At 37.1% G+C, this 25379-nt stretch overlaps 1 protein-coding gene and 1 pseudogene across 1 annotated transcript in view; one reads left to right on the forward strand and one right to left on the reverse strand.

Moving 5' to 3' along the window:
- Nucleotides 1-8479, reverse strand: part of LOC105988504 (UDP-glucuronosyltransferase 2B15-like) — an 18176-nt gene extending 9697 nt beyond the window's left edge. The window contains exons 1-5 of the mRNA XM_013020127.1: nt 7711-8479; nt 6154-6302; nt 4310-4441; nt 2191-2278; nt 1172-1391 (exon numbers count right to left, since the gene is read on the reverse strand). Of these exons, the coding sequence (XP_012875581.1) occupies nt 1172-1391; nt 2191-2278; nt 4310-4441; nt 6154-6302; nt 7711-8434 (1313 nt within the window). The 5' untranslated portion in view covers nt 8435-8479. The remainder of the gene's footprint in view (nt 1-1171; nt 1392-2190; nt 2279-4309; nt 4442-6153; nt 6303-7710) is intronic.
- Nucleotides 1-25379, forward strand: part of LOC105988431 — a 496910-nt pseudogene that overhangs the window by 226279 nt on the left and 245252 nt on the right.

Raw genomic sequence — 25379 nt, forward strand, 5'->3', positions numbered from 1 at the left:
AGGCCCAAAGAAACATAGGTCCCATAGTTTCCCTTATCTGCAGTAACTAGTATATGTCTGAGTCAAGCAGAAAAGGTCAGATAAGTTGATGTTAGGGAGATGAACCCTAAGATATGTATTCAAATGTTTTTTTTCTTTCATGCGATTGTTTCGAACACATTAAAAGATGATTTCTTTGTTGTTTTGTATGTCCCTCCCCCACGGTATAACCCCTGCTTTTACTGTATTTGATGTTGGTATTATTTATGGAGGGGAAGGGAAAAAAATCGTTTAAATAGGGTTACAGGTGGACCCATTGCAACAATGAGACTTACAAGTCTTTATGTCGAAAAGGAACTTTACAACTTTGGTGGGGGGTGGAGGAGTGTTGGGTGAGGGCGGGGGAGGATGGGAAGGGATGGGAAGGGGAAACAAAGGAGGAGGCTACAATGCTTGATATGAAATGTACTCATTATCTTACTCATGTAATTGGAACCCCTCTGCACACTATTTTCACAGTAAAAAATAACAATAATAAAAAAAGCCTAATGAGTGGCATCATAAGTTGAAAGAAGTTTACACTGGACTGGGGTAGTCATTGGAGGGAGTGTTCATGCCCCCCTATTCCTTGCTTTCCTCGTCTTCCTAGTGATCATCTGTTTTCATCCTTAGAGATTCCTTTCCGTCCACTTTTGCCCTGTTTCAGAGTTTCATACTATTCTCAAGGTTCTGATCATTCGTTTGCCCTGAAATCACTGGGGAACAAAGTAGCTTACTATGGTTGGAAATGAAAGGGGATCTGTGGAATCTCAACATTCCAAATGCTGAAAGATGATGATCATGAGTTTGAGGCCATGCTAGCCTGTGTAGCAGAACAATGTTATACCACACACACTGACACAAACACACGGACATATACACAGACACACATAAATATACAAATACTTATTGATACTTGTGAAACACATGATGAAGTCTTCCAGAATTAATCAAGTGTAAATCAAAGGTAGCTTTCCTGGTCAGACTCATAAAAACTGATTTATAATCACCATTTAATAAACCAACAGTCAGACTAACAAACAACTAGGGTAGAGTGGTTACCAACCATGAGTTAGATCCTTGGTTTTAATGCCTAGAAAAACACAGATAGATAGCCACACACGCACACGCACACACACAACATTATACTCACACAGGGTTGTTAATGACTGCTTCCAGTGCTCTCAGCAAGTCTTTGCTTGATATTGCTCTTATATCCAGTTGAACAGCTGCTCCTTTGGCCACCATGTGAGCAATGTTATCATGTTGTTCCCCAAACAAAGGAATGCCCACCATGGGAATCCCATGATGGATCGCCTCATAGATGCCATTAGCTCCACCATGAGTGATGAAAGCTTTTGTTTTGGGATGGCCTAGGATTAGGGGCATTTCAATACAATTGTTCATTAAAAGTCTTAGACATAAAATGAGAAATGTCTAATGTGAGCACGTGAAAGGTACAGTGTTTCCCACGTAACAATTATTGAACCAATTAAGTTACATTTAAATGGCCATAATATCTCACCACAATTAGTACACAATCTACTAGAGATGTAAATAAAAATCTTACGGTTTGTGGCTCAAGTTTTGTGTGACTTGAGATTTGAAAATGAATGTATCATTTCCTTTATTCTTACCCTCCTTTAGGAGAATGGATAATGTAATGACTGAATTAAGGGACAGAGAGATAACCTCAGGTAATTACAGAAAATTCTTTGTCAATTGTAAGTATACTTTGGAAAAAGATAAACTGATCATAAAGTATACAATAGAGTATAGTAAAATTTCATCTGTTGGGGTTGGGAAGGTGGCTCAGTGGTAGAGTGCTTGCCTTGCATGCATGAGGCCCTGGGTTCGATTCCTCAGCACCACATAAGCAAAAAGAAAAAAGCCGGAAGTGGCTCTGTGGCCCTAGTGGTAGAGCAGTAGCCCTGAGTTGAAGAGCTGAGGGATAGCGCTCAGGCCCAGAGTTCAGGACTCATGATCGGACCCCCCCCCAAAAAAAATTTCATCTCTTAAGACAGATTTCCTTAGGATGGATTATAAATCTAAAAGTTAGCTTTCAATTTTGAATTTTTATTGATAAATTTCCATCAGTTTGTTTCCTGTTGTCTTGTTATCAACTACTTTACAGTTACTCATGCTTTCAGTATGTGTTTTTCAGAGTCTTACCGAGGAGGTCATTCTGGGGGAGCCACTTGTACAGCCGAGTATTCGGTCCTAAGGTGTCTGGTTTCTTTCCATTAAATCTCCAAAGAATCTATTAGGGAAAGACATTTTTGTAAGTTTTTTTAGTCGGTCGTGAGGCCTGAACTCTGGGCCTGGATGCTGTCCCTCAGCTCTTCAGCTGCAGGCTAGCGCTCTACCACTTGAACCTCAGACCCATTTCCGGCTTTTTTTTCTGCTTATAGGATGCTGAGGAATCGAACCCAGTGCCTCATGCATGCAAAGCATACACCCTACCACTGAGCCACCGTCCCACAGCCCCATTTTTGTATTTAAAATGTAACATTTTAAAATTTAGAGATCATACAGTCAAGTAACTTTCATAGAATGAACAAAGAAAAGAGAAGAGGGTTAATGCAGACTTTTATAGTACTGAGAGAAAAAGAACATCAACATTTCCTGTACTTATTTTCATACTTAGTAAAATGGACTATCATCAAAAATTTTCACAGTACTTAAATGATGTGATAAATGATAAATGAATGCATTCAACCAATTTTTATGTAGTCATAATCTTAGATCTGGTATGCAATAGCTTTTAAAATTATTAAGATTTGCATCTTTACACGTAAATATTTGCTAAACTAACTCTTTTCTTCCAATTTCTCTAGTAACCTTTATAAAGTATTATTAGGATAATATTCTCTTAGTCTATGAGATTTCATTTTAGTTTAACATTTGTTTCTTAACTGCCTATATGACAAATACTTTATGTCCACAGTTCTCCCTGGAGAGAAGTTCTATGAAAAGATGCTGTCATGCTTTACCAACCAGAAATGGAGTCAAACTACTCCATAATATGTACTGCAGTATACTGTTTTATTAAGTGATTATTATGTTACATAATACTCAGCACCATGGACTGTGTACATATTTCCCCTTACTATTCATACTATGAATGGCCCCACAAAACTAGCCTCCCTGAGAGTTTGTCAACCTTGGCACATTCATCTGGATGGACAGACAAATGACCCCTAGAACCAATAATGGGGTTGCTGACAGGGCCTTTCCATGGCACACCCAGATCAACAACTCACACTGTTGTACTGTTTCTTAAGGCTGCACCTTCTGCAGCCTTGACCAGCACATGAACAAAATTATTTCTGTACAACCTTTTATAACAAACTCATTCAAGTCTATGTAAGTGATTCTTTATGATAAGTCAATGAATTCTTTTGAGTAATTACATGAAACTAGTTTTAGCTTGCAAATTATTGGTTGAATTGTATAGGAAAATTGCAGGCTGAACTTTCATCACAAATTTATGATACTGACATCTCAAGTTATGATCTATAATAGGGGAAAATCTTTAAATGTAGGAATGGAGCTGGCCTGTAGTTCATAAGGCACATGGCTGCTGAAAGGATCCTAAATTTTAATGGTGTTACATTTATTTTTCAGTAGACAATGTCTACTTTCTCATGAACTGTACAGATCTGGTTTCAGATATTAACAAGCCCCAGTCCAGTAGGGCAGGTTGGTTTTATTTACATTCTCTTCATTAAACAAGGCTGAATACACACCTGGAATGAAGAGTGAACCTTCCTTTTCTTTTCTCTGAATAACCCCCTCAACTGTATTCTAAGTGGCTCTGTTTCAAAACTGAAGGAAAGGATTTCATGGGAACACTAAACTGTATAATACATTTCAAACTTAACTATGTGCTAAATATTACTGTAGTGCTTCAATTTATTAATGCCATTGAATTCCTTTCTGAAATATGGTTAGTGTATGGATTGACTGTAACATTCCTGCAAGGACTGGAAGAAATTTCATGATTTCTGTGAATGCTTGCTAGCAATATTATCATAATGACACAATTTCATATTGTAGCTGCTGTGTGTCTTTCTGGTGACAAAATTCATGTTGCATTCATTGTCAGTTTAAAACAATCCAAAGTTCCTTGCTATTTCAGCCTTTGCCATGAATACCCTTTGTCTTTAAAATGGCTAAGACAAATTAGACCTATTTTAACAATGTATCTTTCACCAGGAAACTAGTATAATCAGATACCTGAGTTTAAGGCTCATTCAATAAATAACACTATTGAGGTACACTATCTCACCTTTTGTGGAATTTGTGCCAGTGCTGATGCAATCTCATTGGCTGTCTCTTCTGTTATATTTTGAAACATTGACCCCAGGGAAAACACCACCACACCATTGTCCCCAGAACTCTGCACAAAGTCTTCCATTTCCTGTGAAGAAAAAAATTGCTTCATCTCTCTCTCTCTCTCTCTTTCTCTCTCTCTCGCTTTCTCACACGCACAGAAAAATAGTGAAGGGAACATTAAAGTTTTGTTCTTTGAAACTAGCCAAGCATAAGTGGCTCTTGCCTGTAATCCTAGCTAGTCAGGAGGCTGAGATGGGAGGATCATGGTTCAAAGCCTGCCTGAGCAGAAATTCCTAAGACTCTTAGCCCCAATTAACCACTAAAAAGCTGGAAGTAGATAAGCTCAAGTAATAGAGTACTGGACTTGAACACTGAAGCTCAGGGAGGAGAGTAAATGAAATATCAGAAAATAGCAGAGGAAGGTACATAAAACATAGCAAGATACATAAAACATAAAAATTTCCATTAGCCATTAGTAAGGGCACAATTAATATTGCAGAGGATATTGGCAATCAATTTTCCAAACATTTCCATCTGGAATCTAATTAAGTTGTATTTCTTTAGCAATTTTCCCCATTAAACAAAGTTTTTTGTCTTGTAAATTGTTCTTACTATTCTAATCATATATATATATATACATATATATATATATGTATATATATATATATATGCTCATTTCTCAACTGATTTCTGCGCATTGTTCATATATCATCTTACTATCAGTGACTGAGAAGCTTTCTACAATTCCCATCAGATATTCTTTTAGTACTGTAATCTTTTCTTTATAATTGTTTTCACTGAATTTTTATTGATTCTAAACTAGCATTTTCAATGGGCTATAAGAGGTGACACTTCTTTATATGCTAATCACTTTGATAGTTTTATGAGGGAATCAAGGATTCCTTCTGAGGTGCTGAATAATTGATCTGACTCTGAATGACTCTTGGGTTTCTGAAATGCAGAAACATTTTTTTTTCTGCCCGGGCTTTTTTAAAATATATATATTTTTATTGTAAAAATATTGTATAGAGGGTTTACAGTTACATGAGTTAGGTAATGAGTACATTTCCTTTTGAGCATTGTTGCCTCTTCCTTTGTTTTTCCCCTACCATCCCTTCCCTCTCCACCTCCCCAACTCCTCCTCCCCCCCACCAGTTGGTTTTCAACATAGTGTCTTGTACATCTTATTGTTACAATGGGTCAACCTGTATCCTTTTTATTTCCCTTCCCCTCCCCAAATTAGAAAAATGTATATACAAGATTCAGGACACCAACATCAAATACAGTGAAAACAGGGGTTATACGGGGGAGGAACATACAAAACAAAAAATTACGTAGTTCATTATAAATACATTAAAAACTATAGCAAGAAAGAAAAAAAACACTTGTGTCCCTATCGAGTTTCATTTCGCTTAACATCATCTTATTTGCAGAAACTTTTGATGGTTAAAAAATTAGTTTCGGGGCTGGGAAGGTGGCTCAGTGGTAGAGCGCTTGCCTTGCATGCATGAGGCCCTGGGTTTGATTCCTCAGCATCACATAAGCAAAAAGAAAAAAGCCGGAAGTGGTGCTGTGGCTCAGGTGGTAGAATGCTAGCCTTGAGCTGAAGAGCTGAGGGACAGCGCCCAGGCCCAGAGTTCAGGCCCCACGACCGGACCCCCACCGAAAAAAAATTAGGTTCAATTGGTAGAATGCTTTACCCCACTTCCTGTATCTCTTTCACTGTAAGCAAAGACTTGTATTGAGTGGTCCAGAACCATATTTATTGAAAAGGAAATCAAAAGATTATCTATTTACCTTAGGCAAGGGTTTTGCAGGTTTGCAGTGGAGTCCTCCAACAAAGTCAACATTTGGTAAAGTTGGGCGAGGGAATTCCAAGTCCCAGTAAGATCGAATAAGCCAGATTTCTGCTTTACTCATGGTCTCCATTAAGGTAGTGGGTCGTCCTGAGTGGAGACGAGAGAAAGTAAGATGTAAAAAACGACATTACAGAGAAGTTTCTGAATACAACATGTATTTTTTTCTTAAAATAATTTCTAATGTATGTACTTAATGAGATAGAATGTGTTTGTTAGTAAAATGCATTACACAAGAAATGTGGTGTGCGATTTGTGTGTGAAAGACAAACTGGTAAGAGGCTATATATATGTACTTCAGTTTATTGGCAGTCATAAATAATCATTAAAATAAGCAATTATATATTTAACTATGTATTTCTCGTTATCCATTAGAGAAATACTCTAACTCCAGAGTCAATAAGTCTATAATATTTATGGAAATAATTTTCCAAGCACTTCTAAAGCTAGTTTTCTATAGTATAACAAACTGTTCCTTGATTCTTGGTTTCCCATATAAGTGTATGCTTTATGACTATGGCTGAATTTCTTCCTTCTACTTGATTCACATTATGAGCTTAAAATGTAGTTAGTTATTATCTAGAATCATTTTCAAATATCACCTAGAAGTATTTGAGAAATAATGGGAATAGATAATTGTATTCATCATGAATACATGGTTAATATTTTTATTAAATGTAGCATGATAAAAATTATACAGAACAATCAAATGTGCATTCCCAATTTACTAGATTCTATGTGTATATAAAAGATGACTAAAAATGATAAATGAATGTGGAATCACTAGAAGTTATCGTCAATGAGTCTCTGCTAAAATATTGGTTCTCTCAAGATTAAGGAAACCTTTTTTACAAAATCCTGAAATGTGGTCATCAGTAGCTCACACCTGTAACCCCACCTATCCATGATTCTGAGATATCAAACACTGAAGTAGGAAGGAACCATGGGCAGAAATATCCTCAAGATTGCCTCTCCAATAAAGTAGCAAAATGCTAGGCTAGAGGCATGGCACAAGTGATAAGGTACTAGCCCAAAGAAAGTACCAGCCAAGCAAGTTTGAGAACCTTGAGTCCAAACCTTGGTACAAGAAAAAAGAAAAAAATAAGAAAGAGAATACAAATAAAATACTTTGATTTAAATGAGCTAAATGGTCAAGGGGAACAATTTCTTATTTCCTGCATATGTAGGTATAGTGAAAATATATATCTCCTCGGTATACATATTTTGATTCATCAGTCTTTTAAGGAGGTAATTAGTGATTTTGATAACTAAGAAAAGTTAACAAATTTCCATAGGTTGTCCTATGTAGGTAATTGTCCATTGTCTTCTCTCTGACTATATAATGTAAGCTTTTCCATAGTTGGGAGTCTGATAGACAATTTTATATTTAATTTAGCTATATCTCATCCATAAAAGACAAGTTTCTCTTTTTCACGTGCAACCCAGAGCACCTCTTTCAACTTTTACAAAAGTTACGATCTTACCCTATTAAACTTACCTAAAACTTCACTGTAAAAGCTGCTCCACTTCTTTGAATCAAATGTCTCGAACCAAAAGTCAAAATAAAGCATGCATATCATGTTTTCTACCCTCTCCATGAATGTCATCTGACCACTTAATCCTGACAGAATGACAGGCACATAAGAGGGAGGTAATAGAAGCCCTCCACTATACTTTTCCGTTGTGTAGCCAGGATAGAAGCGAAGAGTGTACACGAAAGGAATCTCCAATAGCTCAGCCAGAAGCTCCCCACAAGGACCAACAGCATCTGCAATCACAACATCAAATCTTGCTTTTCGTAGTCTAGCTATAAGTTCCGTGTTCAGAGCTGCTTCTTTACAAATATTTAGCATAGCATCAGAAAATGTCATAAATAGATTCTCCAGTAATGGTGAATATGCCAAACATGTTGTTCTTGGCAATTCATATGTCCACAAAGAGATCATTTGTGAGAATACTGCGGAGAATTCATCAGTATTGGAAGACGAAGGGAAAGTTTCAAATTTAATGCTGGATGCTTCATTGCTATCAACAAAAATAGCAGATGATGGTCTCACAACTGTGACTTGATGACCCTTCATGATGAGTTCGTCCAGTATTACCTTCATATTCATCCAGTGGCTATATTCCATGGGCCACACCAGTACATTCCCACAGCTTCCAGAGTGAAAGTAAGAACTCAGCTGTAGTAGCAGTAGAACTGAAATCCATTTCCAAGTCATCCTCACTAACAGCACAGCGTCCTTCAAACTATGTTCACCTCTGTCAATTTCCTGTGCTTATATTCAAGGAAAATTTATCTTGAAGTTAAAATATAACTTGGGTTGTTCAAAGCAAATATATAAAATGACCAGTCAGAGCATGTAAACTGAATGAGAGATTTATAAAATAAATTTTATTTTCCTGATGATTAGATAAGTAGTTTCAGCATCTCTATCATGTAGCTAGGCATGTATGACCTGTAAGTTCAAGTCTCCTGTTTTATGTAAGTCACTTTATAATTACTGAGAGAACTTTAGAAGGTGAGAGGTAGCTTGTCTTTGCATTGTCTTTCACAAAGTAATAAACATAGTAATTTCAGAATTGCTCAAAATGTCTAAGATATCATGAGTGAAGAAATTTTTGTAGCAATTGTTGTGAAATATAGTTCACATTCAATGAGTTCAGTTTAAAGTATAGCATCAATGCTTTCCAGAGTATTTCCAGAGACCTGTGATCACTTTCACTGTCATTCAAATATTGTAATAAAAAATCCTAAAAATGCACCCAGGAAGTCACCAAGATGGATGACTCAAATTGTTTCGAATGCTTTACTCCAAATGAAGGACCTAATTAACTAAAAACAACAGGTAGGAACACCAATACTTGATAGGAAATGTACTCATTACCTTGTTCATGTAACTGTAACCCCTCTGTACAGTATTTTTACAATAAAAACTTATTAAAAAGTAAAAACAACAGCTATTCTCCTGGAATGTTTGAGGCAGAGTGCCACAGTCAAGTATGGTTGTGGTTGTTTGAGAGACATTATAGAATCAAAGATACAACATGGTCTTACAAAGAAGGAATCAAGCACACAGTACACCTACGTAAAGACTCTTAAATACGGACTCTGTCTACTCTATATCTCAATGTGTTTTTCAGATCTAGATTCCACAAAGGAGTGCGCTTAGTTTACATCACTTAACATTATTTGTTCTAGGTCCATCCTTTTCCATGTAAATAATATAACTTTTTTTCAAGTTTATCAGAAGCCTTTTATTAAAAAATTAAGATCCAAAGCATTTGGGAGTAAAAACCAAGTGCAAAATTATATTTCCAACTATTTTGTAAAAACAGCAAGAAGAAAGAAAGATTACTATAACTGGTCCCAGATTATTTAGTTGCAACATTCTTCTTGAAACATTATTCCCCTGTAAAGAGGGCCAGGCAGCTTAGGGAACTGTTTATGTGGATTTTAAATAATGTCTCTTATATGCTGAGATTCTTATTAGCCTAAGGGAGTAAATATAATGTCAGAACTTTGCAATCAGCTAATTGTAAAAATCACACCTACTGTTTTAAGACATATGGTTACTCCTTCCTGTAATGGTACTTTAATATTCTTTCAATGGCAGAATTTATCTTTAGCATTATTGAAGATGAAAAGTGGAAAAGTAGCATCTTTTCAGCTTCAGACAGTTCCTTTTCTTCCTGCTTGTTTTTGAAATAGATGTCTGGTTGTGGTATTAATCTACTTTCAAATGCATCAATCCTACATTATGCTATAACTGTAGACATTGTTTTTTTTCTACTGCTCTTCTTCCTGGTAGGTTTGATGACCCCCCTCTTTTTTGAGTGCTTCTTTAATGAAGCTGGAAAACAGCTGCCTGAAATATGACTATCATTTGTAGGGTTTAAGAGATATGGCATTAAATTCCTTCGAATACCTGTGCAAAATTCCATTTTGTATATGTGTCAATCTAACTGGAGTGAGATGAAACCTAAGAGTTGTTTTGCTTTGCATTTCTTTATGGCTAGGGATGATGAGCAATTGCTTATGTTGACTAAGAGATTTTTAAACCTTTAAAAATATAACTCATGACTTACACATATATTTAATGAATTTTGCAAGATCAGTGGAGAAAAAAAGCAGTAAATAAGGCAAATTCTATTAAAAACTCTATGGAGGCCTACAACTAGTGGATCACATCTTTCATCTTATATATTTGGGTCATAGACATATGAGGATCATAGTTGAAAGACACAAAAGTTCATATCATAGTTCCCATGGAACAGATACATATAGATCACAGTTGACACAGGTCAGAAAAGTTCAGAAAACCCCATATCACCATTAAAAGCTGAATGTGGGTATATTTACCTGTCATCCCAGCTCCTAGAAATCCATAGAGAAGACTGTCCTAGTCCAGGCTGGCTCAGAAAAACGGTAAGAACCTATTTCATATTCTTACTCTGTATTGTGAAGTGTACTTGAACACTAATGGACTATTAAATGCTTACTTGGGTGTGGCTATCCATTTACCTGTTTAGAACAAACGTACATTCTAAATCTTAACCTTTGATCTTTAAACAAGTGGTTGATTCACAGTACCTACACAAATTACACAAACTACAATGCTTTCTTTTTAAGTATATATTTTTATTGTAAAGGTACTGTACAAATCAATGATTTCTATTTACAAAAGATAAGTTTTGCATCTGAGAATAGGGCAAATCCAAGGTTATAAATTTCAATGCCTTTAATTTCAGAAAGGTTGTTTTTGCAATTTTTTAAAAAAATCCAAAGTTACATTATGAACATGTTAATGCTTGAACAAATAAATTTTGATCTCTCATCTGCAAAGAGGAAGAGTTTTACTTCGTCTTTCCCTATTTGAATCCCTTTTATGTTCGTATCTTGTCTTATTGCTGTACCTAGGCATTCTAATACTAAATTGAAGAGAAGTAGAGAGAGTGGACATCCTTGTCTCATTCCTGAATTATGAGAAAAAGGCTTTAGTTTTTCACCATTGAGTATAATGCTGGCAGTAGGTTTGTCATATACAGTCTTTATTGTATTGAGGAGTGTTCCATGGATTCCTAGTTTTTCCAGAGCCTTCATCATAAAGGGGTGTTGGATTGTGTCAAATGCTTTTTCTGCATCTATTGAGATAACCATGTGGTTCTTATTCTTGCTCTTGTTGAGAATCCCAGAGACGCCACTCCCAAATTACTCAAGCTGATTCAAAACTTTGGCAAAGTAGCAGGGTATAAAATTAACCCTCAAAAATCAATGGCTTTTTTCGGTATAGCAACAATGAGAAGAGCATGGCTGAAATTAGGAAAGCAACTCCATTTGTAATAGCCCCACAAAAAATAAAATACCTAGGAATTAACTTAGACAAAGAAGTGAAGGACCTCTATGATGGAAACTTTAAAAACCTGAAAAAGGAATCAAAACAGAACTTAGAAAGTGGCAAAAAAAAACCCCAAAACTCCCATGCTCCTGGATTGGAAGGATCAACATAGTGAAAATGGCAATACTTCCCAAGGCTATCTACAAATTCAATGTGATACCTATCAATATTCCAACCTCATTCCTCAAGGAAATAGAAGAGGCAATCCAAAAATTCATATGGAACAATAAAAGACCCCAAATAGCAAAAACGATCCTCAACAGAAAGAACAGGGCTGGAGGAATATCAATACCAAATTTCAAACTCTACTACAAAACCATTGTAATCAAAACAGCTTGGTACTGGCACAAGAACAGACCTCAGGACCAATGAAATAGAATTGAAAACCCAGAAATGAACCTACAGACCTATAGCCACCTAATCTTCGATAAGGGAGCTAAAAAAATAGAGTGGAAGAAAGACAGCCTCTTCAGTAAATGGTGCCGACAAAACTGGTTAATCACTTGTGGAAAACTAAAACTAGATCCATATATATCAACCTGCACCAGAATCAACTCCAAATGGATCAAAGACCTCGGAGTCAAAGCAGACACCCTGAAAACATTATAGGATGGAATAGGAGAAACCCTAGGTCTCCTTGGCACAGGCAGAAATTTCTTAATAGAGAACCAGAAACACAACAAATCAAAGAGAGTTTGGACAAATGGGATTGCATGAAATTGCAGAGCTTCTGCATGACAAAGGACATAGCTAACAAGATCAACAGAAAGCCTACAGACTGGGAGAAGATCTTCACTAGCCATACAACGGACAAAGGTCTCATATCTAAAATATATCTAGAACTCAAAAAATTAAATCCCCCAACAATGAATCCTCAAAGAAACAATTGCCCAATAAAGAAGTGAGCTAAAGACTTACAGAGAAACTTCTCTGAAGAGGATAGACACAAGAAGAAATGCTCAACCTCCCTAGCCATAAAAGAAATGCAAATCAAAACAACACTGAGATACCACCTCACCCCAGTTAGAATGGCTATAATCAAGAACTCTAATAACAGCAGATGCTGGAGGGACAGAAGGGAACCTTACTGCATTGTTAATGGGAGTGTAAACTTGTTCAACCACTTTGGAAAGTAGCATGGGGGTTCCTCAAAAGACTTCACATAGAGCTCCCCTATGACCCAGCAATCCCACTTTTGGGCATTTACCCAAATGTTTACAAACAAGACCACACTAAAGCTACCAGCACGACTATGTTTATTGCAGAATTATTTACCATAGCTAAGATATGGAACCAACCCAGATGCCCCTCAGTAGATAAATGGATCAAGAAAGTGTGGTATATATACACAATGGAATTCCATGCCTCCATCAGAAAGAATGACATTGCCCCATTTGCTCGGAAATGGAAAGACTTGGAAAAAATGATATTAAGTGAAGTAAGCCAGGCCCAAAGAAATATAGGTTTCATGGTTTCCCTTATTTGCAATAACTAGTATATGTCTGAGAAAAGCAGAAATGGTCAGATAAATTGATGTTAAGCAAAATGATACCAAGACAAGGACTCAAATGGATGACCCCAAGACAAGGACTCAAATGGTTTTTTTTTTCTTGCTATTGTTTCTAACATATTTATAAGATATTTCTTTGTTGCTTTGTATGTCCCTCCCCCCATGGTATAACCCCTGTTTTCACTGTATTTGATGTTGGTATAATTTGTGGAGTGGAAGGGAAAAAACAAATTGTTTAAACAGGGATACAGGTGGAGCCATTGCAACAATGAGATATACAAGATGTTATGTAGAAAAACAAACTTTACAACTTGGGGGGGGGAGGAGAGGTGTGGGGGCAATGAGAAGGGTTGGGAAGGGGAAACAAAAGAGGAGGCAACAATGCTTGATAAGATATGTATTCATTATCTTGCTCATGTAATTGTAACCCCTCTGTATGGTATTTTCACAATAAAAATTTTATTAATAAAAAATTTGATCTCTCAATTGCTTGTGTTTCACATTCTCCCTAATTGCCAAACCCTTATATGAGTATAGTTTTCAAAGGCCGTGTTTGAAGCTCAATGAATCCTGTACTTGCCTGGCAGGCACTTAGGATGTTTTTATTCACCAATAATAAAAAATCGAAGAAAACTGACTCTCAATTTTCAGTGAATAGAAATACTATGCAAATGGCTGAATCAAATTGATATGGAAGATGTTGATTAATCAAAGCAAGTAAACCTAAATTTGATGGTTATAAATTTAAAACAAAAATGATATTGCATTTCTCATCCAGTGGAGGGTGTCCCCTGGTCATGTTCTATGACTATGACTCCCTGGATTGCTGATAATAGACATACAGACAACCTACCTTGCTCACAGGTTCAATAATACCTACCTGCCAGTATGTCAGTGGGGTGAAACCCCCTGTTGACCTGACGATCTTGTGTTTCCATTTTTCAAAGATGCTGATATAAGCACATAGTACACTTCCAGTAGGTCTCCTGGACAGCATCTAAATTAATTGGTAAACCATGGTGTGTTTTTTTTGGTTTTTTGTTTTTTTTTTGTCTGTTGTGGGTCTTGAATTCTGAGCCTGGGAGCTGTCCCTCAGCTCTTTAGCTCAAAGTAAGTGCTCTATCACTTAAGCCACAGCACCACTTCCTGTTTTCTGCTAGTTAATTGGAGATAAGAGTCTCATAGACTTTCTTGCCCAGGTGGCTTTCAACTGTGATCCTCAGATCTCAGTCACTTGAGTAGTTAGGATTATAGGCGTGAGCCACCAAGGTCCTGCTAAATCCTGGGTTTTTCTGTTATGCTACTTGGTCTTTAATCAAGCATGGAATTATTCATAATGCAATCCATGGCTTCTTCAGTGGATACAGTCCTCTCTAGCTACCATGTCCACACCATCATTAACCGGATTAGCTGAGGTGCATGCACATCACGTATATCACTGTGATAACATTCTACTGTCCCTATAGCCTAAAGGTCCTGCCCCATGGCTTGTCTCCACAATGGAGGATGTCCAATGACTCAGTTCTCTAGTTTCCATGAAATTATACACAAAGCAAGGCCTTATTAGATAGCCCAACTACCTGTACACATTTGTCATTTGTGGCAACCAGCCAAATGGAAAACTCAGAAGACTGGCTGTTAGTCTCCTGTTCAGTATCATGCCAGATAATATCTGTGGATGCTGTACTGTCACAGCTGGTGACTGTACTATAATGCCTCACTAGTCCCTTCTGTGTACCTGGCATACATCAGCATGAACCAGAGATTTTTGGTCCCTGAACAGTGAAGGTTTTAGATTCCCTCTCCATGCCACATAGAAGGGAGAGACAGTTTTGTATTTCACATATTTCATATTCCCAAAACCTGCTTCAACTCCTGTGATAATTGGTTGGTGGAGAGAGAACTTCTCTAGTCAAAGTGTACCCCCAGCTTAGCCAAAGAGGGGACTGGGTCATCCCTCTATTGTGCTTCTTGATCCTATTCAGTATCCAGTTCTCCTCTTCAAGGCAGGTGTCTTCTGTATATCACTTCTGACTATTCTAACTGTAGTAACTATTGCAAACTTTCTTTGAATGGAAAGACCTGGAAAAATATGCTAAGTGGCATAAGTCAGACCCACAGAAACCAATGATACTTCTTTTCCCATATAGTCAAACCTAGCTCTAGCTTAAATGCTTATAAGGAAATATGTTGGGTGGTATGCAAGTGTAAATAAATGTTAACTGAAATATGGTAGATTCAAGGGAGAACTCAAATAGTATAAATCTTTAGAAAGACAAAGTCAAAGATCAGCGAAATAAAATATCAAGAAGCAGGTACTCAAAAGGGGTTGAGTGGGGTCAAGGGCAATGGAGTGGACAGAGAGGAGAAGAGGAGAAAATGCAGTCTAGAATCCTTTGTCTACCTCACAAGATTAGGAAGAGTAAAGGATAGGGTGTGTAAGAGAAGGATGGGTGAGAGTTTTGAAAAGGGTGACATTGTATACATAAACTACATTATTAAATGACAACTCCTTTGTACTTGAAGTTAATAATTAAAAATTCTCAATAAAGGAAAGTATTCTTTAATTACTTATCAGTAGTCATATAGAGTTTATATGATCTATGAGTTACCCAGGATATATATTTTGATAAAGTCATTATTTGACTTGCAGAAAGTCGTTAAGAAATCATTAGTAGACTGGAATTTGGCTTGGGGAGTGTATGTAGATAGGTTCATTTTTGCCACTAAATAATGTGTAGCATCAGGTTTCTCTCAAAGAATATTACAGGTCAATCAACCAAATCATTCTTACTTAATTTTGGAATTATCGTTTTTATCTTTATAATGATGATCCCTAATTTTAATACAGCATAGTACTGTGAAACCCTTTATTCTGTTTTGATATTTTTCCATATATCCCACCAAACTATTTAAAAGAAAAATATTTCTTATTGGGCAGAAAAAAATGTTTTCTAGTAGTTTATAGATTGTATTCTCAATCCAGATTGTGATTCTGGACTTTTTGTCATTTTCTTTTTATTTGTTACCTGTCTTCCTGTCTATCTATGTACCTATCAATCTATGTGTCTATCAATCTATGTAGCTATCTATGTATCTATGTATCTCTATCTATCTATCTATCTATCTATCTATCTATCTATCTATCTATCTATCTATCTATCTATCTATCTATCTGTATTGTGAGTCCTGGGGTTTGACTCAGGGCCCAGGGGCTGTGCCTGAACTATTTTGCTCAAGCCTAACACTCTGCCACTTTAACACAGCACCACTTACAGCATTTTTATGGTTATAAATTGAGGTAAGGATATCTGGACTTTCCTGTCTGGGCTGGCTTTGCAGTCCTCAGATATCAGCTCCTGAGTAGATAGGATACAAACATGAGCCACTGGTGCCTAGACCATTTGCCATTTCAAATGTTCTTTCTAATATAAGATTTAGGAAATGCTGAATGAAATAACTGATTTTTATTTAACTTATGATACTTTTTCTGTTTTTTACATAATCAGTATGCAGGTATTACAGAAACTAGATATAACTGAGTAGGACTAGTAAGTTATGAAATTGCCAATGCTGCTGAAAGAAGATGGAAGTATAGCTTAACACTCTAGTGCACTATTCAGACTGACTTTCAGAGCCCTAGCTATCATTGTGAATTAAATGTAGGAAGGTAATTTCTATTTTTCATTTTTAAAAGTTTGACTATCCAAGGGATGATTATCCAAATGAATATTCGGTGAAGGAAAAACGATCACTTGAGAATATGCAAGGCTACCTAAAAAATACCTTTTACCTTTCTAAGCAATAATTGCATAGAGAGGTTAGCTAGGTGGCCTGGTTTTAAATGGGTGTCCTGTTAAGATTTCCAGAATTTGAGAAAACATAAAAAATCCCATAATATATTTTTAATTACAAGAAGAATGTGCACTCTTACCATATAACACAAAAGACTTCTTTTAAGTATTTATTCTGACCTTCATTGGCCCTAAGTATATCGCAACAGAGTATGTGAGCACCAAAAATTCCTCTTGTTCATACTATGTGACTTTATTGTGCTATAAAATCTGTTACTGTAAACCTTGCCAGGTAATTTTCAATAATTTTATAGCTTTCTTTTGTAGTTTTCTAACTCTATAAGCCCCTTATCTCCATTTATTCTACTTCTTACCTTCCAATAGCCTTTGCTCTTATTTGGTTTTTCAATGGTTAATTGGAGATATGAATCTCATGGACTCTCCCATCTTATCTGTTCTTGAACAATGATGCCCCGATTTCAGCCTCCCAAGTAGATAGCTTCCTGGGAAGAAATTCCCTATCATCAAGACAGAAGCAAGATGGCTGAATAAAGGTGCTTTACTCCACAACAAAGGAATAAAGCCCAGACAAACCATAGTGATTCTCTTGGAGTTTGAAGCAGAGTGGCAGTGTACAGTGAGGAAATGAAGAGGCCACTGCACTGGAGAACTCAGGATTGAACTACATCTTTATAAAATAAGAGAGTAAGAACACAGACTCTTCACTTTCCCATCTTGCAACATGGAACATGAGCCAAAAGACCCATCCCCTAGTGGAGGAGGGTAAACAAGACACCCCAACAATTGCCACTCAGAACCCTGCTCCTGCTATTTGCTGCTGAGGAAGCCTGCTGTCCTCATAAGCCATGAGCCTAATTTGGGACACTAAGTTAGCAGACAAATGCATTGCCATGGAGAAAAAGTCCACCCCTCCTTGTGCCCTTGCCCCTCACCAACTCCCAAAGCTCTTGTTGCAGAGTGCCACATTTAGAATTCCCCCAAGAGGCCAGCAAAGCTGCTCGGCAGCTTCCCCAAGAGCTCAAGTGGCCCTGCACTTTTCCTGGGAAGCTTCAAACTGAGCAGTGCCAGCTGCAGAGGCCTCTAGAAAACAACTGAAATCCTGCTGACCCTAACACTGCTAACCAGAAATCTGCTCAGCTTCACTGCCCACTTTACCCATAGGCCAGGCAAGCAGACTTCAATGCCCAAACGACTTCCACTTGCCACTGGAAACTTGCCAAGAAGCCAATGTTGCAACGGACTAGCTTGGCCAGAGCACTGGGACCAATGGGACAGGGATCTTGGGATAGGTGGGCAAGGAGTCGGCAAAGTGATAAACAGATACAGACTCAAAAGAGTTGCATCTGAGTGTGTCTTTATTGAGGAGAATTAACATTTTTATACAGTGTGTGATTGTGACATAGATTCTTTGTTTATTTAATCATGTAATCAATTTTTAAGAAAAGCAAAGCATTGATGGATTACATGAAAATTGATGACTATCCCACCAACTGTTTAAGCTAAGTGGTGTGAAACAAGTCTAGCATATTATGTAATAGAATGTGTCATCTATTCAGCCTTTTTCAATTTAATAATTAGCAAACCTAAGACAGGGCTGTACTTACATTGTACTCTTTTATTTTTTCCATATATTTTCAAGCCCCTTTGAAACCATCCTAAAAACCACTTCCAGGTTGAGTCAGGTATTCTCCGTTTTCTATTATTTTAGTCCCAATATTTGTTCACATAAGTTTCTAATTGTTATTTTAAGCTATCTTATTGTTGTTTTAATAATAAACACCATAATGGTCTAGATCTACCTAATCTTTGCATAAAATCTAATGAGTTCCAAATACCCTTTTTCCTTTTACATTAATCCATTTATTTTCATCTTTATAAACTCCTGTATAAGGCAACGGTTCTTCGGTCAGCTCAGGAAATGTGATGTCACTAACTTATATTTTGTGGGAAACCACCATCTATTCCCTCTAACTTAAGCTGGACTAAACTTAATCATAACTGTTGGGGGAATATTTCTTTTCCTTTTATTATCAGGGGTCCCTTTTTTAGAACTCTCTGAGATTCTGGGATAACTCTTTCTAGCTTAGTTTAATTCATTAATTCTGCCTGGTGTAACATATCTAGAAATTTTAAGTTTCTATATTCACTATGCATGAGCGGCAAAACTGCTTGTGAAGTTGTAGGAGGTTTTGGATGCAGCGTCACATCAGATGATAGATTGATTGGGGCATTGCCCACATTTTATCTTTGGTCCCAGTCTTTATTATTTAGAGAAGCCATCTCCATTGGACTGTGAAGAAACAACATGCTCTGTTCGCGGATCAATAGAAAAATAGCCAAAATGAGAATAAAGGCAACAAATGTAAAGCCCAGAAGAATATAGTAAGAATAAAGGTAGAGGCTATGAAAGTGCAGCCAAGTGTATGGGAAGCCTTGAACCAATACCCCCTTCCTGCAGGCATGCTTCCTTGAAGCTCTTTGTCTAACATGATCTCTTACCCAGGCTCCACAGGACATGGCGTGGCACAATGCTGAACTGGTTATCAAATACTGGCCCTTTGAAGTAGGCAGGTGACTCTGCCCCTCTCTTCAGGCTACCCACAACAGCAAAACTGTGAGCCTGAGTGAGGGAGCCTGTTGAAGTTCTCATGAAGCAGCCAAGTGGCTTCACATACCCTGATGTGACCAAAGAAGATAGATTCTCACAATGCACAGCTTACTTGATCAGGCCTAGGAAGCAAATATTGGTGCCTCTCACTCATTTTCAGCCCTAGGAAGAAGCTGGGTAGCTGATTAAGTGCAGTTTAGATGCTTGAAGCAACTATGTTAACCCTTGGGCACAGGTGATTGAGGCATTTCTCCAAAGCAACGCAAATATATTCCAGGGTACTCCATTCTATTTCTTGATCTGCTGCTCTGCAGAAAAATATATCATTTTTCAGCCAAGCTGTATTTGAATAATTTGCTTTGTAAATATTACTTCAACTGAATTATATCTCTTTTTATAAAGAATCTCCTAACTTTGGTTTTTGAATCAGAGAGCAATGACCAGTTCTTGAGCTTCCTCCTTTGGCTGGCCTGTGCTTGACTGCACTGCAGAGATTTTGTTACTTATTGATTATTTTATCTTTTTTGTAAATGAAATCTGGCAGCTTCCACACTGGAATCCTAGATTCTGTCAGCATGAGGAGCTACAACTCCCAGGCTATTCCCATAAACAGACAAGTGCTCAACAGCCTTAGTGGGCTTTACAACCTACAGCTGCTGCTGACTAGCTCTGCCTAAGAGAAATACATCTCAGCTTCAATGTGATGTCCTATACCTACAGAAGAAGCCACTGAGACACCTAGAGCTCAGCTGCAATATTATGTCCTATACCTACAAAAGAAACCACTGAGATACCCAGAGCTCACTGTCATTGCCTACAGTTGCTAATCTGTGTTGACACTACACGAACACCCAACACCAATGCCATCACTGTCATCAAAGCTGATACATCTGATGTGGCCAATTCCCTACGATATTACAATGAAGTATTTTACTATGGAAATGGTCTTTTATTATGGCTGCACAACTGATCTTCCACATGCAGAAATGCCAATGTAGGGACACAAGATACAAGTAAAAAAGAGAAGATTCTGTGATCATTCAAAGGGAACACAGTATGTTCTTGGAAAAAAATTTAAAGAAATCTTAATGAAATTAATGACTGGTTAAAAACGATTCTGAATAATAAATGTAAAGAAACTCAGTGAGATATAGATGTTTAGAAGGCTTAATGGAACTTTAATGGGTTTGAACAAAATTTATGCTAGCCAAGGCTCATGAGAATATAGTCATATAAAAGAAAAGACCACCAAATGATTATAAAATCAAAACAAGCTGTATTATAACAACATAACATTTCAATATATTAAGGACATGTTTTTGAGAATTAAACTCAGCAGTAACTTTACATCAGAGAAGACAGGGGTTGGTATGTTCAAATTCCTGAAAAACTCATACCAAACCAGCAAACTCTGTCTCTGTCTCTGTATATATGCATGTGTGTGTATATATGTGTGTGTGTGTATACACACACATGCATATATATATATGCATGCATGTGTATATATATATATTCCCATATAAATTAAGGAGATAAAGTATTGTTCAAACTAGCAAAAAGGATATGAATTAACTACTAATAGAGAAATCCTGCAAATAATGCTTAAAGAATCTTATCTTGAAAGAAAAGTATAGCTGCCTTCATATCGACAAAGGCACAGAAGAATAAAGTAAATATATAAAAGAAAAAAAAGGAGAATCATAACATGATCATTACAAAAACTATGCAATCCCAAGAAAGAAAAGTAAGAGGAGCACAAACACCTTGAATGGAATAGGTAAACTTCCTTACTGAAAAACCTAGAGACTGCTTAGATTAAAAACAAATATAATACAATACACAATGTCAGCTGTAAGAATCAATATGGACTGAAATTGAAGAAATAATGACAGGTGTACACAGACATGCATAACAGAAGAAAATAAGAGTATTCACATGAATGAAGACAAAATAAACAGTAGGTAAAAATCCATGAAACATTACAAAGGAGGTCATTTCATAATGATAAATGGATCAGTACAAACAATAGAGAAATGCTAATTCTCATTATATAGCCTCAATCCAACCTCTGTATGAATAAAACATTATTAACCTAATACCACTATACTGATAGTACATAAAGCTTAGGAGACTAAACATCCAAGTTTCCTTAAAGGATAGATAATGCAGCCAAGAAATCAACAAAGAAACATGAGAATTAAATTATACAACAGAGGAAGCCGAACTAGCAAAAGATAACACATTCATTTATGGGTACCAGCATGAACATTCCTTTCATTAGCATAAGAAAAATTATCAATGATAAGCTAACTGGCAGATACAAAATAGATATGAAAAATTCATTCAAAATAGATATGAAAAATTCATCATTTCTTAAAAACAGAATAAAATTAAAAATTTAAAAACACAGAAAAATTTAAAGTACCCATTACAGAGAAATGAAAGAAAATTTCTTGAGCAAAGGATTTCACAATTAAGGAACCCAAAGTGAAATTAACATTTCTTGATTCAGATGCAGTGAAATGGAGCAAACATAGACATAAGAGGGAACTTCATATGGAGGAGGAACAAGAAGAGGGAGTTTAAAAAATACACTACAAATGCCAATCAGGAAACTAGAAAAGAGTGCACCAAGCAAACCTCAAATGAATAGAAGCAAGAAAGAACAATGACCAGAAACAAAATAACTTACAGACTGAAAGAGAAAGGGTTAAAAAAAAGTTAACTGATTTAAAAAATATACTTCAGAAACCATTATCTGTACTGATGAGGAAACAAGAGTGGAGACCCAAGTGAAGAAATCAAGATGAAAGGGGAAATATTCCAACACATGCCACATGGTCATGGCTTGAGAAGACACAGTGTTAATTCTTGAGAACTTTGGCACAATTCAGCAGTGGAGTTAGCTGGTCCTAGTCTTCTCTTTGTTTGGTATCTCTACCATATGTTATTGGTCTTGTCCATGTTTCCCACATATTAACAAACCAATTTTGTAGGTTATCTGTCCAGAAATAGATCTAGTTGTTTTACATTTTCCTACTGATAATCCCTCTAGCTGCATTTCTGAAGTATCAGTTGAGGTATATATGCCATTGAAAATGACTTTGGTTGCTATAGTGATGGTTAATCTGGCAAAAATATTGTCCAATTTGGTGTGTGCCGTATTTTATGCATAAGTTCATAGATTATCAATTCAAAGACCTTTCAGTATTGACTCCAGTATCCAAAAGCACAAGGTTCATGTGATAAGTTTGTCAATGCCATGACTTTTCTCAAAGTTTCAGTTCTCCATTAAGAAAGAGATGCCATAGTGAGAATGTGGGAAGGCAGCGAGGTTCCACACTGGTGCCAGTGTGAATTGGAAATGGTTTTTAATCTAACTTTACTAAAGTGTGATGTTGTAAATGGACCCTAGGAGCAAGGGAAATGTATACCTGTTCCTTTGCTTTGTTCGCTTAACACTCCCAGTGGAAAAGATTCTGCTCTATTCAGTGTTTACCTCCATCAAACCTGCACTGCAGTGGTGACTTTGTTTGGGCCCCATCTTTGGTGGATATTTGTTTTACCTACTTCACAGAACCAGAAAATATATCATTAATTGATGTGGCAAAGCACTATTTATTAAACTCCTTGACTATCTTTGGAAATTTAGAATCCATCTTTCATTCAAGGACTTCAACTCCGGCCTGAACATTTGTCCCTAAGTTTTTCTCTCTTCTTTGTTTGCTCATGGTTAGCACTCTACCACTCAAGCCAAAGCCCCACCCCCAGCTTTTGAGTGTTTAATAGGAGATTAGAATTTCAGTGAATTTACTGCCTGGCCGGGCTTTGAACTATGATCCTCAGATCTCAGTATTCTTAGTAGCTAGAACCAAGGCATGAGCTCTAAATACCACTTTTGGAAGATCTCTACTTTCTCTATTTTCTTACACAAAGTAAAAAACGAATGTTTTTGTGAAAAGGTTTAGATTCCTGAGTCCTAATGATAGTGGCTCAGAGTTCCTGCCATAAATGAGATTAAGATTTTAAAAAGTAATAATAACTAGCAATTCTAGGTCAAATAAGGTTAGAAACATTTGTCAATCAGAATTGTCAGAGGCAATTTGAGAGAGTTAAGACAAAAATCAATTCAAAATTGAAGCAAGGAATCTGAATCAGTTCCATAAGGCAAAAGCCAAGTAATTGCTGGTGATTAAATAAGTGTTTTAAGAAAAGGTACGACTAATATAAGACATTAAGAAAATTTGGCTTCTAGCCAGTTCCCTGCTATTCTGGAGCCCTTAGCAGAAATTCATTATGTGCTCTTCTATTCAGGTTTACTCAGAAATCCAGAAAATTCACTAAATCTCTCCACAGCTGGTCATGATTATCTTTTTCATTCATCCATCTGTCCCTTTTCACCTCATATAACAAAGGAATGCACCTATAATTTCAAGAATTTGTATTAGTGCATATAAACTATTTCACTATGTAATTGCATATCCACATGTACTGTACTGCACTTTCATTAAATTAACCTGTATTAACTTCTACTAATTACATTTTCGTTTGTCCTACTCCCTCCTTACACCTGTATGGGAAAAGCTTTCAATGGGTTCAATGTTCCATCTTCAAACATTGGCAGTATATTTTGTTGTTGTTTATACTAAATCATTCTCTCATTTTAATCTCCTTTCCGACAAACAGTCCAACAATTACATCACTTTGTGTGTGTGTGTGTGTGTGTGTGTGTGTATATATATATATATATATATATATATATATATACTCATGCATATTGATTATATAAACCTACACCTATGCATACATAGTGATAAAAGAGTGGAGTTTCGGGAAGATGGCAGAGGAGAAGCTGGAAGCTAAACCAGCTCTTGAATAGAAAGCAGTTTTAGTGTTCCAGTGAACAGTTCTAAGCCAGAGAATCACACCAATTGTGCCATCACAGTACAGAGAATTAGGCCAGAGAGGGAAAATCCATTCAAGGAGACAGATCTGAGCACTTGCCAGTAGCCGCAGCTGCAACTACCGCTGATGTGACTGCCACAGGGGGGGGCCATAGCTGCCATACCTGCAACACAGTGAGTCCGGGACAAAGGCACCAGATACAGCAGATGAGCAGGATCTACTCAACACCAGCAAGAACTGACAAGGAGCAGACATCTTCATCCTGCATACAGCAGACCAGAGATGACCCAGGAACCAAGACAGCTGCATGAATTGAACCCTGATATCCTCACTCCTTCTCAGGGAGCAGAGGAGGGAAGACCACCTCTCCCTCTGCCACACCCACCATTACTGGAGATCTCCATCTTTGATACGGACAAAGGCCTTGCAGAGGAGCTAGCTCCTACTCAGGCCTTGGAAGAAAACAAAAGAGTAATTTAACAGGTCACAGAAACCTAACCTGACCTGCAAGGCTCAATTCCATTCAGATAAAAGTCACCCAGCCCTGGCCTAGTAAGCTCTGCCAGCCCCAGGAGTGGCTTTTTCACTGGGTAAACAGAGCCAGAGGCTGCCCCTCCCTTCAGCAGCCTTGACAATCAATTGAAATTCAGTAAACATAAGCCCTGAGAATGGCTCCAGGCTGGGCTCTGTGATTGTCTCAGAAGCTAGCCCCTCAGAGAAAAGCTGCAGTTTGCTGAAAGACCTCAACTCTACCCAGAACACTCATCACAGCCTCATCACAGCATCTCCAAACTAGAGGAAGCAGCTATCTCCATCTTTTGTGATATTCAAAGCAGATCTCCCTGGAATTGAAATAGCCAGGAAGGAGGATCACAAAATCCTGGGTAAAGCAGAGCATTTTTCTGTCTGCTCAAACAAAGTGACTTAAGA

This window comes from Dipodomys ordii, unplaced genomic scaffold, assembly GCF_000151885.1.
Source record: "Dipodomys ordii isolate 6190 unplaced genomic scaffold, Dord_2.0 Scaffold49, whole genome shotgun sequence".
In the NCBI taxonomy this organism is placed as follows: domain Eukaryota; kingdom Metazoa; phylum Chordata; class Mammalia; order Rodentia; family Heteromyidae; genus Dipodomys; species Dipodomys ordii.